Source organism: Malaclemys terrapin, chromosome 10, assembly GCF_027887155.1.
Source record: "Malaclemys terrapin pileata isolate rMalTer1 chromosome 10, rMalTer1.hap1, whole genome shotgun sequence".
Taxonomy (NCBI): Eukaryota; Metazoa; Chordata; order Testudines; family Emydidae; genus Malaclemys; species Malaclemys terrapin.
In genome coordinates, this window is record NC_071514.1 from 60,506,108 (window position 1) to 60,520,405 (window position 14,298).

Here is a 14,298-nt window from a genome sequence, read left to right on the forward strand (position 1 = left end):
CTATATTTGTAAATTATTTAATGATTTTACAAACATGTATGTGCTCATTTGTCCATAATATAAGGCCCGTTAGCCCTTCAAAATAAACAAACAAAAACTCCCAACCATTGCCCCAATCAAAAACAAGACTATGCATTGCCATTTAAAACTTGGTTAATGGTCAAGTACGGGGGTTTTGTTTGTTTGTTTATTTCCTTCAGTGTCCTTTAAGGTATCTGAGCACTTGACAGCTCATATTATGGATTAGTACAATAATAAATATTTGTTTAGTTGCAGTTATGCTGAGTGTGGAATGTACATAGATATGTAAAAGTGTGTGTGTGTGTGAGAGAGAGTTCTATGCACCTGATGAATAAAAGTTATCCGATAAAGTTTCTGTAAATTAAAATATGAGTGTAAAAAGTATATAAAAGCTTTGTTTAAGTAATGTTAATGCATAAGAAAAAATAAATGTAAGGAATTCAAAATGACAGCTGCCACACGTTCCTAAATGTTTGGATATTTTGTCTTTAGTTAGTTTGTAGCTCCACCTTAGTATTAACTAAAGGTGCTTTTTTATGATATTTTATTTTGGGTGTTTCTTTTATTCCCAGTATTTAAAAAAAATCTGGAATGCACACTGGTGCTACGAGCAAATGGGCTTACTCAGGAGACTGTTTTTAGAATTCTAGGTCATAATTAACAGTCTTAGAACTCATACCAAATTTTCAGTTCTTGCCACTCAGGGAAGATGACTATTCTGCTTGGAGGAGAGAGGTGAACAAACAGTTAGACAATATTAGAGTAACTTACACTATTATGTGAACTTTAGGTCACTGGTTCAGTGGCTGCAGTGATAAGGTTCTGCTAAAGAATTTTCTCAGTGGCACTTGAATTTTAGGGTACGTCTATACTTACCTCCGGGTCCGGCGGTAAGCAATCGATCTTCTGGGATCAATCCTGGAAGTGCTCGCCATTGATGCCAGTACTCCTGCTCCACGAGAGGAGTACGCGGAGTCGACGGGGGAGCCTGCCTGCCACGTGTGGACCCGCGGTAAGTTCGAACTAAGATATTTTGACTTCAGCTACGTTATTCACGTAGCTGAAGTTGCGTATCTTAGTTCGAAGTGGGGGGTTAGTGTGGACCAGCCCTAAGAGTTTGTTTAGAGAGCTATTCCAACATGGGAGGTTTAATGGGTGGGTAAATAGCAATTGAAAGTAGCCAGTATGTTGTTTGAGAATTAATTAGAAGAGGATGGAAAATTGCACCCATACATTACTGCTATACACACATGTACATACACACACTCCCCTACATAATGCACAAGAATAAATAAATCTATGGCTTGAATAGATAAAAGGAATACCAATCTCCACTTTTAAAAGATAATTTCCAATAGTTTCTTAATGTTTTTTCACACATTAATTCACTATTTTGGTTTTGTGTGTATGATATTCTGAATGGTTTGTGTTTGTTCCTGTTTAGTTAAAAGTGTTTGTTTTTCTGGGTTGAATATCTCCCTTCCCACCCCTCCCCCCCCCAAAAAAAACCCTTAACGTTCTGCCCCTCCCCTTTCCTAATCCATAGACCCTTTTTGCTAATACAGGGCAAGTAGTGATAGGTTAGATTGCTGGGAAGGAGTTACTGGGTTGGATAGACATTGACTGCAAAATTAAACAATGGACTGGACCAGGCGGAGAGGGAGAAGGTGACTAAGTTATGCATAGAAGCAGTGTTACCACAGAGTTTCCATGTTTCCCTCAGAAATAATGTTACCTTGGTTGAGGAAGTGGATGCAGCTTTAGTTAGCAGAATTATAGATACATATTTTTATATCAAGATTGGCTTTATAAAGTTTGTCCTGCACGGTTTATGTCATGTGTTATTAACACAGTGGTGGGGACCTGGCCAGGGGCAGAGGTGTGTGGAAGTATAAAATCTCTTGCTTGAGGTGCCTAAAGGCATGTCTATGCTACAGCGTCATAGCTACGGTGCTGCCACTGTACGCGGTAGTGCCATAGTGCAGACACTTCTTACATTGATGGAATGTTTTTTCTCATCAATGTAATTAATCCACCTCTCCAAGAGGTGTTAGCTAGCTGCATCTACAGTATGAGTTAAGTTGACCTAACTGTGTCACACCCCTGAGAGACATAGTTATATTGATCTAATTTTTAGTTGTAGATCAGGCCTAACAAAGATGAGCACTGCACAAAAAAAGTTGTTCTGAGAATTCTTTGTGAATGAGGATGAAAATTGTGAGTGGCTGGGACAGGATTTCTTTTATATATAGCAGAAGAACTTGGAATGGGAACAGTCCTTAACAAAGGATCATGTATGTTTTGCACATGCTTGTTGATTTGAAACACTGAGCATGGTTAATGCTTTTCTATTGGGATAATTGGCCTTAAATTATAGAAGGTGACATGCAAAAAGCATAGCATTGGCAATATTTGAATTGTTTCAAAGGGTTGGAATACATTTTCTGATCATGATATATAAATGTTTGTTTTGTTTTTTAAATAATGAAATGTCATTTTTAAAGTTATTTTAGCAACAATGTCAGTGGTAGATGAAGCATTTTAATTTTTCCAAGTTTAAAATTGTATGTATCTGCTTTAGCACAACAAAAAAAAGAATGCTAGCAAGCTTGGAAGTCTTTGTTTAGTCTAATATAAGAATGTTAAGTGCTTAGAATAGTTAAAGAACTAATATGCAGCGGAAAAGACATACACATGTCTTCCTTTGGTGTTGAAGTATTTAGTGGTTAGTTTTTTTCATGATAATATCTCAAAGTTGCATAACTCTATCCCACTAACATGGGAGTAGGTAGAGTAAACAGTCTCAGTTGCATGTACTGTATATCAAAAATAATACCGAATGAAGCAGTTAAACTTATTCAAAATGTTTGCATTTTTATTACTTTATCAAAGTTTCTTTCTATTCACATCATGTGATTTTGTTTGATTTTTTGAAAACCAGAAAGTTTATGCTTAGTTATAAAAGTACCACTTTTGTTGGTGGTTTTCTTTTCTTTTCTTTTCTTTTTCTTTTCTTTTTTGTTTTTTTGTTTTTTATAAAAAAATAAGTAAAGGCTATACAGTTTGACAAAAGTTTAAATAACCCTAGTGTTGCATGGGAAAAATGTTTCTTACAATCACAACAGCATGACTAAGTAGGCAATGTTTTAGAGTATATTGGCATTCAGTGTTGAATTTTGTGCCCACGTTTTTTTTATTTTGTTGAGACTATCTGCATGTCATTAAAAAGTGGTCCACTTTCTTTCTCATTATTTCATTTTTTCTATGTGAAGACACTGTAAATTTGATTTTGATTTCATTTTTTTGTTAGATTTATTTTCCTCTGTAGTGACATTGAGAAAGGTATCTTTGGTATCATTCTTTGAATTCTTCAGGGGGTGTTATCTAACTGATGAAAGAGAAAAAAAAAACTTGTTCACATTTGTCGCTTATTTATTGCACATCTCAGTATGATTATAATTTTTCTAATTTGCATGTTACAGAAATGAAGCAAGAACAAGAAAATATTAAATTAAAGCGAGAGAACATAAGCAAACAAGTGGTCATTGACTGAAATAATAATGTGCATGTTGTTTTCCCCCCTTCTCCCTCCTGCATGCAGGGATTTGGTTTCGTAACTTTCGAAAATAGTGCTGATGCGGACAGGGCGAGGGAGAAATTACACGGCACCGTGGTAGAGGGCCGTAAAATCGAGGTGCATGTTCAAAATATTTTCCTTTTCATCTTTTTTATAAATGTCTGCTTCACTCTCATTTGTTGTTTCAGATGCATCATTGGTGTCTTTTGTGTGCTCCCCTTTCCCCTTCCCATTGTTTATATATATATATTTATATATAAAGAGATAATCTGGCCTTACTTGGGTTTTTTTTTTATTATTATTTCTTTTGTGATTATTATTATTATTATTATTATTATCATTATTGCTCTAAGGTGGATGACAGAAACGAGACAAAATGAAAGCTTTAATATTTTGAAGTTATTATTTTCTATGTTTTGTAAATCAATGGGTGCAGTAAATTCCAAAAAAACAACAAACAAAAAAAAATCAAAAACAAATACAAACAAAAGGTCGGGTTTTTTTCTTTTTGATGCCGGGTTGATGTGGGATCCACAGTGGCTTTCAAAATAACTCAGATTGGGAGATTATAGCATCCAAAAGATATAAAAAGAGACAAAAGTAAAACAAAAGAACAACAACCAAATCAGTTGGTTTGGAAGTTTCATTTCAGAGTAACCACCAGGCTAGTTTTCCTGGTTGGCCTGATCCATCCATCCCCATCAGAAAACAAACCCAAATATTTTTGGTACCACTGGGTCCCCTTCAACACTGCCTCAGAGTCATATTTGTTAGAATAAAAAAAAAAGAGAGAGAAAAAATACCAATTGAAAATGCTGTCGTCTTTTGAGTAAGATGTTGCATATTTTGCCTTTTCATTTTCCCCCTTCGACGGTAGCGCTTAGGGCCCTCACCAAACTCTCAGTAACCATGGTAACTGTATACATACCCATGCTGGCGATGGTGCTGAATGGTAAGTGGAGAAGTCCATCTGCCGTTTCACGTATTTAGCGCTGATATACCACGTGAATTTTTTTGACTTGTTGTATTAAGTTTTCTTGATGCTATATTTTTTTCTATATTGGTACGCCTGTAATTGAGTGTACGTTTTAAGCAAGCCTGGGAGGCACTGATTGGATTGAGGATATGACTTCGTGCACATCTTACTCAGATTGTTAACTCCATATTGTGTTAAATAATGCACCCTCTTTTTATCCTTTTGTTAGCTGTGATTTTAAAGCTTGAATGATTTTGTTAATTCTTGCAATGAAAAAGGCTCTTGTTCCAAGTGTTGAATGCTAGATGTTGCTTTTCCAATGGTACTTCTCTTCTAAAGGGTTATGTTGCACACTGCTAAAATTCGTTTGTCCCTTTTTTTGACATTTTATTTGTTTCCTTGTACCTTGTCTCTTCCCCCTCTACTCCACTGCATGTTCCTTCATATAAAAGATATTTTTTTAAATATTTATTGTTTCAGTGTTATCATGGAATATAAGCATGCTCTTAAATCTTAAATTATGCAGTACCTTTTTAATTTGCTTTTAATGTGTCTTTATTAAAGTTTAAATGATATGATGTTGCTTTATTGAAATGATTTGTAAGTTTAAATGGTTATGAAAGTAAATGTAATTATATATAGTATGATTTTGTTATGCACCTCCTGCCTTTTAAAAATTAAATTGCATTTTATTTTTATATGACTAATAGCGGTAATAATGCATGCATTTAATAGTACCATAGACTCTCTCTATAACATTTACTAATTTAATTTTCTATGTGCATAGGTAAATAACGCGACAGCACGTGTAATGACAAATAAAAAGACAGTCAACCCTTATACGAATGGTAAGTGCGTGAGCTTTTGATCCTTTCTTTTACTGTCAAATACTAGAATGCATGTAAGCTCTAATGTTGCAAGCTGCCCCCTGTGGGTGGACTCCTGCAACGGCATGCAGTCCTAATGACTTCATGTGGCCTCTACAGAGTTTCATGGAGCCATTCTCACAAAGTTCATTGCAGGACTGAGGCCTATTGTTGGGCAAACTGATGGACTTGGGCAGAGATCTGTTGACTTCAATGTGGCTCCTTTTAGGCACAGCATTCCATTTGCATGCAACGAGTTGCAGGATCAGAACCTAAATGATGAACTATAGTAGCAATATGTAAACTGATGCTGCATATACCAGAGAATATACCTGCTAAGACGTGATTATTCTCTTCTAGCTTTGTGCAGCGTTAGTATAGCAGTGAGTGAACTAATCATAGGGACAATTTTGCCTTGGATGATGTAGTTTCAGGGAAGGTAGGAAGGATGCTCCCTCTGTCAAGCATGAGCTGCTCTTTGGTATTATCATAATACAGCTTACTTCAGGATTGTTTCTGTTGTCTGTTCCACAATTTGTTGAGAGTAGAGAGCAAAAGGTTCCCCCTTTTCTATAAAGGAATCTAATTAGGAAATCACCTAAAAATGATGGCCTTGCTGTTGATTTAACAAATGGGTACAATATTGTAGACTAATGACAGAAGAGTCATGTGTAGAAATGGGGGGAGGGGTGTTCTGGGCAATGCTTTTCAAAGAGATTTCCCCCCATCCCTTTTCCAGTGCTTAATTCAGCAGCTTTGCCAAAAAAGATTATTTACTGTGAGTTATGTCAAATCATTAACACCTTTCAACTACAAAAAATAGCACAGAAATGGATTTACTGACAACAATTATTTGTTCTATTTGGCTTGGATACTTTTGCTATAGCCATTTGCTTTCCAAACTAATATCTTTGTTCCTATTGGCCCATCAAAAAATACAAACGAAAACTGAACATGTATGATCAATAAAGGCAGGTTGCCACAATTGGCTGAGACACTCTTCAGCGCTAAAATACAATGGAACTTATTTTCCACATTTGAGAGCTCATTATTGAGATTTTGCTAAAAAGTGGGGCAAACAGAAGTAAGCTGTTTATTTTTTAGTGAATGTGTCATACTCCCCCCTAACCCCCCCCCCAGCACAACAAAAATAAAATAACTGTTCTCAATTTGACATATAATTATTGACCTGTTTATAATAATTTGGGAAGGACTAGTCTGAAATTCCTCAGGGTCTTCTAGAAACTTTTCTTAGTTTTTTTTTTTTTTTAATTCATGTGAATATGTGTCTGTCCAAGTGATGAAAATGGAAAGCTTCCTTCATTATTGCTGATCTTTATATAAAATGTCATCCCAGTGAATCAAGCCAGACAGGCACAAGGCTTGACTGGGTCATACAATAACATTTTTTTCTAACAATAAGTTGGAATATTTTATATACATGTGAAGATTTCACTCTTCTGTTCAATAAGTTGTATGACAGAGGGGATAAAAGAAGGTTTGTTATAAATGATTTTGTGCATATTTAAATTAATCTTACAACACAGGCTAAGGAACAGGGTTTTCTCTATTAAGAATCAAATATCAAATCCAACCTTAGGGATGATGCTTGAAAAGGAAGCTCAATCTTCTTATGAATATTATCATGTGTTTTAGGGACAAGTTTACTTCGGTGTCACACAGAGTATGTGTTACCTTGCTTTTTAGTATTGTCATTTTTTTTACACCTGAAATGTAGGCTCCTGAAATTGTGTTGATAAAAGCATTTCCCACATAATTTGAAGCTTTTTCGTGAACTTCTTCTCTTGTGTTCCTCACTTTTAATCTTTCCTCCGGCTGGGAAAAATCAGCAATCAGACATGTAAGCCCACATAATGACCTAGTTTGTAGTGCTTGTTCAAAGTATCACACACAGGCCCACTGACGGGTTGGGAGGCAATTGCCATGGGGCTCAAGTGATTTAAAAGGGCCCAGGGGCCCCCAGCTGCTGCTGGCAGCACAGCAGGGCTAAGGCAGACCTGCCCTCTCGCTCCGCTCCACACTGCTCCCAGAAGCGGCCAGCACGTCCCTGTGGCCCCTGGGGCGGGGGTCTCCATGCACTGCCCCTGCCCTGAGTGCCAACTCCACAGCTCTTATTGGCTGGGAACTGCGGGCAGTGGCGCACGGAGACCCCCTGGGGCCCCTGCCTGGGAACCGCTGCCAGAGGGCTGTGCCAGTCGCTTTTGGGAGCTGCCTGAGGTAAACACTGACCCCTGACCCCCTCCTGCACCCTAACCCCCTACCCCAGCCTAGAGCCCTCACCTCACACCCAAACTCCCTCCCGGAGTCCTCCCCCTGGATCCCCTCTAGCATCCAAACTCCCTCCCAGAGCCTGCACCCCGCACCCCCTCCCACACCCCAACTCCCTGCCCCAGCCTGGTGAAAGTGAGTGCGGGTGGGGAGAGCGAGTGACGGAGGGAGGGAGGATGGAGTGAGCAAGGGGTTGGGCCTCAGAGAAGGGGTGGGATGGGGCGTGTTCTCAGGAAAGGGGCAAGGTAGGGGGTAGGCCATTGGTCTTTGGATTTGTGCGATTAGACAGTTGGCAACCCTACTGGGTGGGCATTTGGAAGCCATGGCCATTCCAGAAGAGCGCTCCCAGCACCGCAGCCAGCAGCTCACTGGGCACCATCAATGGAGCTGGCAGCATTGCCCAAATGTCATGCGTGGGCGCAGCTTGTCGGGGGAGGGATAGCTCAGTGGTTTGAGCATTGGCCTGCTAAACCCAGGGTTGTGAGTTCAAAACCTGAGGGGGTCATTTAGGCATCTGGGGAAAAAATCTGTCTGGGGGATTGGTCCTGCTTTGAGCAGGGGGTTGGACTAGATGATCTCTTGAGGTCCCTTCTAACTCTGATATTCTGTGATTCTTGTGCATGCATGGGGCCCATTAACGGTTCTGCCCTGGGGCCCAGAATTGCTGTCAGCAGGCCTGATCCACATGCACCTTCACACCCCTGTTAGCAAGCTGCTGGGACTGACTGAGTGAGCACATGTAGATAAGTGCTTCAATGTCACAATAAACACATTGGGCTATAACAATAATTATGTTCATAGGAACAAAATACAGACATGATTTCCAGTGTCATACTTTGGGTTCTTTAATTAATATTCTCAATATCAATTATCCACAAACTGTATGATAATATTTGTCAATCCTCTGCCTGTTTGTAGGCACTGAACCAATATACTCCATGATTGTATTAAAGGGTATTGTATTGTTGAAGGTGCCATCTTTCAAATGAGATGTAAAAGTTAAAATATAAATATTATGTTATGTGCTCCTCTACATAAGTGTCAGCATTTGCAAGCTGTGTCTGAGGCAAATAACTTGGAATAATTTGTTTATATATGTAGGTATTCTTAAAGGTCCTTTTTTCAACATATGGGGATAGATTTTTAAGTGTACGAGTCTCTGAGTGGTAGGCATAATATAGTCACAGCACACCCCGTTTTGTCTTTTGTATAGTTATATCAGGTATTTGGGAGATTGCATTTCTAAAAAATTACGATGTGCTGTATTTTATGTTTCACCCAGGCACCTTACCAGTAGTTCGTTAGCAGAGATTATATAATGAACACACTACTCACACACTGAGCAGATACTAAAACAGAATAAACCTAGATATCTAACAGATATGCAAATGCAGTTTTGTTTCTACAAGGGGGTTCTTTTTATGAGTTGGAGCTTTTGGAAATAAAACCTTGAAAAATTCCCCAAATGGTTAATTACTCAAGAAATACACCTCTACCCCGATATAACGCGACCCGATATAACATGAATTTGGATATACGTGGTAAAGCAGTGCTCCGGGGGGGGGAGGGGGCGGGCAGGGCTGCGCACTCCGGTGTATCAAAGCAAGTTCGATATAACGTGGTTTCACCTATAACACAATAAGATTTTGTGGCTCCCAAGGACAGCGTTATATCGAGGTAGAGGTGTATGTAATTGCTACCACAACTGGTCATGCAAGTTTATGCTAGCAGATAGATGGATTTTTGTTACTTACTTTGTGCTTGTCATCTCTTTTGGAAATATAGCTGCTTTTTCATTGTGAGTTACCTGCCTTGTAAGGAACATGCACTAGTCTGGCAAAGTGACTTTCAGACATCTTTAGATTTTCTAGCCTATCATGCCCCATATTTAAGTCTAGGAAGGTTTATTCTTCAGTCTAATGCTCGTTTTATAATTTAAGGCACTAGACCTAAACCTATGGGCTTATAGGGCACACAGGCTTGCATAAGTGGTATTAGAGTTGGGGCTTCAGCTGTGACCAAGGAACTGGTAGCACAAGTCAGGACAGGGATATAGAGAGGTGCTGCAAAACTCACCTTTGCATTGCCTTGATACTGGCACTTCTGTATGCTGAGCTAGTTCCTAAGAATCGGAAACCACAGCCAAACATCAGCTCAGTGAGGGGGTATCCTTGCCACATCCCTTTCCTCCAGCCATGCCAACTGTGCAAACAGCAAAGAGGAAAGATGTTGTAAGAACCTCTATGCCACTAGGGTATCCCCTTACAATGGGGTGATCCTGTCATGGCTAGTTATGCCAACTATACAGCCAGAATCTACTGACAACATGGAGCAAAGCAGATACACCACACTAGTGTATCTGGCCTTAGAAGTGGAAAATGTCCTTTGATGTTATGTCCATCTTCCTGCCAAAGCAGGATAGCTTCCTACAGTACATGATTGCTCCCTACAGTGCACTTAACCTATATTTCTTTGGATGACTGTATAGATTTATTTTTTCCACAGTTGCAGCTTTTAGAGTTTCAACATGAGGGGAGATTAGTGTTGTAACAATAAGGCAAATGCATCAAATTATACTCACTGGGGAGAATTTGCCTCATCCAACTGCTAAACCTGGGTTCTTTGACAGTTCCTCGCTCCTATCATGCTTGATTAACCCACAGTTATGGGCCAGTACGTACTTCATTGACAAGATAAAGTAAAGTTTAATGGTTGTTATTTTCATGATGTATGACGTCTTTCCCGTCTTAGCTTCCAAAAGTTCAATGGTACAGCCATCAGAATGGGAATGGGAAGGAAATGAAATATGGGTGCGACTTTCAGCTGTGAGCATCGATCTGCATCTGCCATGATTTTTTTTTCTCTTTGACAAATTGAGTGACCATTAGTATTAGTTCAAATCTGAGCAGTATGTATCATCCCCTTTGACAGCAGAGACTGAAGGATCTGAAATTCATTCAAATAACACATCTTTTGGACTGCACTGATCAGGGATCTTTAAGGAGAAAATTTGGTGCAACACAACAGTCAAAATACCCGTCAGGTGTTCATGAAAATTCACAAGAAAAAAATCATTAGTCACCCTGGCTTGACCAATTTCCAACTTAGGTAATTACATTCTGGATATTTAGGCTTATGTTATTGGCCCCTGAAGTGTAGATAACATATAATATTGTTCTTCACTGTCTGTTCTATCTTATCAATGAATTGTTTTTATAGAAGAATGCCCATCACGTGGGCTCTGACATTGATGAGTTGCTGTTTTCTGAAAAACACTTATTGTGTCTCATGCCAGAGATGGCTACATTTCAGTGATAGATGAAGGGGATTCCAAATTGTTATAGTTCAGGGATGAGCTGCACCTGTGATCTCTCTAAGTCTCTCTGTTGGCACTTCTTTCAAGTGTGAGGGCACTTATTTCAAGTGCAGTTTGCATACACTTCTCTGAGAGTGGAATCGGGTGGTTCACCCCACTTCTAAACTAGATCACCCAAGCTACAGTACTCCCTGTTTACCAATCATATTTACCTCGATCTCGCCTAAACATATTTATCTCCAGCAGGTCCATCTGGATTTCATCTCTGCTATGGAATCCTTTCCAGGAGCTTTGATCAGCTAGTAAAAGCAGTGTTCAAAAGAGAGTATGAATTATTTATCATAGAACATTGCAAGGAGAGAGAACGAGTTAAAAATAACAAAAGCCTAAATGCATAATGTCTTAGCCAAAACTTAACCTTTCCTTGACAGGTTAACTCAGGCTTCTGCTTAACTCAGACACCGCTTCCGTCCCCTCCTCCCCCCCAAAAAAGCACTGAGGCTGGGTGAGGCAGGATGCCTCCTGCAACTGCTGCCCCTTGGACAGCCCCACCCCCCACAAGTCTGTGTGCGTGCCTGTCATATTTTATCCAATTCAAACTACCTTTTTTCTGACCTGGGACTCTGACCCTGGTTTTAATTAGTTTATGGATTTCTCCAGAGGGGATCTGAAGCAGTCTGCAAATAGTGGTTTCCTTGTATTATCTATATGAGCAGCAGGCAGTTGCATTGTGTTTACAACCATTGCTTTGGCTCATTGCAGGATTTAACTCTTAGAAACCTTTTATGCATCAGTAAAATAACCACAAAACCCATAGATTATATATAGACATAATCTATCTAATCTTAGAATCATAGAAGATTAGGGTTGGAAGAGACCTCAGCAGGTCATCTAGTCCAACCCCCTGCTCAAAGCAGGACCAACACCAACTAAATCAGGGGTTCTCAAACTGGGGGTCGGGACCCCTCAGGGGGTTGTGAGGTTATTACATGGGGGGTCACAAGCTGTCAGCCTCCACCCCAAACCCCGCTTTGCCTCCAGCAATTACAATGGTGTTATAAATTATAAAAAACTTTTTTATATATTTAAGGGGGGGTCACACTCAAAGGCTTCCTATGTAAAAGGGGTCACCAGTACAAAAGTTGGAGAACTACTGAACTAAATCATCCCAACCACAGCTTTGTCAAGCCGTGCCTTAAAAACCTCTAAAGATGGAGATTCCACCACCTCCCTAGGTAACCCAATCCAGTGCTTCACCACCCTCCTAGTGAAATAGTGTTTCCTAATATCCAACCTAGACCTCTCCCACTGCAACTTGAGACCATTGCTTCTATCTATCTATCTATCTATCTATCTATCTATCTATCTATCTATCTATCACATTAATAAAATTTAACACAGATAATTCCCATGTTCCTCACACCAAATATAGGCCCCACTCCTGCTCAAAAATGAAAACAATGGCAAATCTGTAGTTGACTCCAGTGATGCAGGATCAGGATCATAGTTTTTAAATACAGCATTTTCGGATGAAAGGTCTTATACAAATATGAAATACCACTCTATGCATACAGATTTGTTTAGGATTTCTTCCATTTTTCCACTGCCTCTGGAAACCTGGGATCCAAGTCGTCTCATGTCCCAAGTGAAATGGCTTTAGTGGACTAAGAATAAGATAGCTTTCAGTGCGCACCTGTTAACTCAGGAGAAGATGGGAGTGTGAGGGGGAACCTTTCACGTAGCTTGTCACACTTTTTAAAAAATTGTCAGTCTTTGTTGAGGCAAGGCTTGAAATAGATATGTTCTCACATCTCCGGATTGAACTGCTGTAGGAAAGCTGTGTGGGGAAGCTTAAGTGGCTTATGTCTACAATGCACTGTTTACTGGCTTGAGCCAATGCTAGCCAATCTGTGTTTTATGAGCATGAGCATTCACAAAATATACCCCCACTCCTGGGAAAAAAAGCCAATATTTTATACAATCCTCAGTTCCCACCATTTATATTTCATGGTGACATAGCCAGACCACTGCATATTTAAAGATAAACAGTTTAATCATTTTCTTCTAAGTATCTAAATACTGAAGTCAGACTTATATAGCTACATGCAACTTCCACTAAAACTACAGTATCCTGAAGTAACAGTTTCATATTCTAATTTTCTATATAGAAATGTAATATTTATTAATATTATTTATAATTAACTCAATCCTTTTTCTGTTGTTGTTGTTATTTTGTGTTTTTGCTGTAGGCTGGAAATTAAATCCAGTTGTCGGTGCAGTTTATAGTCCAGAATTCTATGCAGGTAAGAGTACCATTATGCTTGTTAATTTTATCTTGCTTTTGTTGTTGTTGAAAGTGTACAAAGTGTTTTGAGTATGAGTTCATTTATTTCACATTGCTTGCCAATCATTAAAAAGTTTATAATGAAGGTTTTTACCAATAACCTGAGCAAATTAAGATCTACCCTAACAATACATTCAAGTATATGACTGTTATTTGATATTACATAATAGATAATATAATTCTCTGTGAAATGCACACTAATATGTAGGCTTTTATTTTATTGATATATAAAAAAATAAAAAATCAGCACATTCACTTTTGCCTAAGGAGTAGTTTAGACTAACACCTAATAGTAAAACAGGAAAATATAACCATAATCATTTTATTTCTTTTAAATATTAGTTTTAAAGTTTTTTTTCAATGGTTTGTTTGTAAATTTTTGGTGTATGCAATTTTAGACCTATTTGGGAAAACGCCAATTGACTCAGGGCACTTGACTGGGTGTTACTCCATTACTTAAGTTATTTAGGATCATAGCAGTTAAAAAGGAGCACACCTATTTGTTCATGAAGTGTAACCCACTGCCAGTGTAGGATAAGATCCCCCAAACTGAGGATGCATGTCATTTTAAACTGATACTTCATTTATTTTGGGCCAACTGGCATGAGGGAATTATTTCACTTTTCAGATTCAGTGTTTTATTTCTGTATAAACATTTTTATTTCCAGTTAGAGTGGAAAAAAGCTTTAGCAAATGGAATATTTTAATATACTCTTTGGCAATTTCTTTGCAAGTAGAAGTACAGATTAATATGTGCAAGTGTATTTCTCTGAAAGTTACAGATTCCAAAAGGTGTATCTAATCCTAAAATAACTTAAATCTTTTTAATGTTATACCTGTGGAATCCACCTTTTATCTATCGAATCTACAGTGTGGCCAAGTTCTGCCTGTGGGTACGTGGGCTCATAT

General features: G+C 38.6%; 1 protein-coding gene across 30 annotated transcripts in view; it reads left to right on the forward strand.

Annotated features, from left to right (window-relative positions):
- The window catches only part of RBFOX1 (RNA binding fox-1 homolog 1), a 2,469,250-nt gene that overhangs the window by 2,331,008 nt on the left and 123,944 nt on the right, over positions 1-14,298 (forward strand). For all 30 annotated transcript variants that reach the window (XM_054041251.1, XM_054041252.1, XM_054041257.1 and 27 more), the window contains 3 exons: positions 3,623-3,715; positions 5,362-5,422; positions 13,295-13,348. In XM_054041251.1, coding sequence (XP_053897226.1) covers positions 3,623-3,715; positions 5,362-5,422; positions 13,295-13,348 — 208 coding nt within the window. The remainder of the gene's footprint in view (positions 1-3,622; positions 3,716-5,361; positions 5,423-13,294; positions 13,349-14,298) is intronic.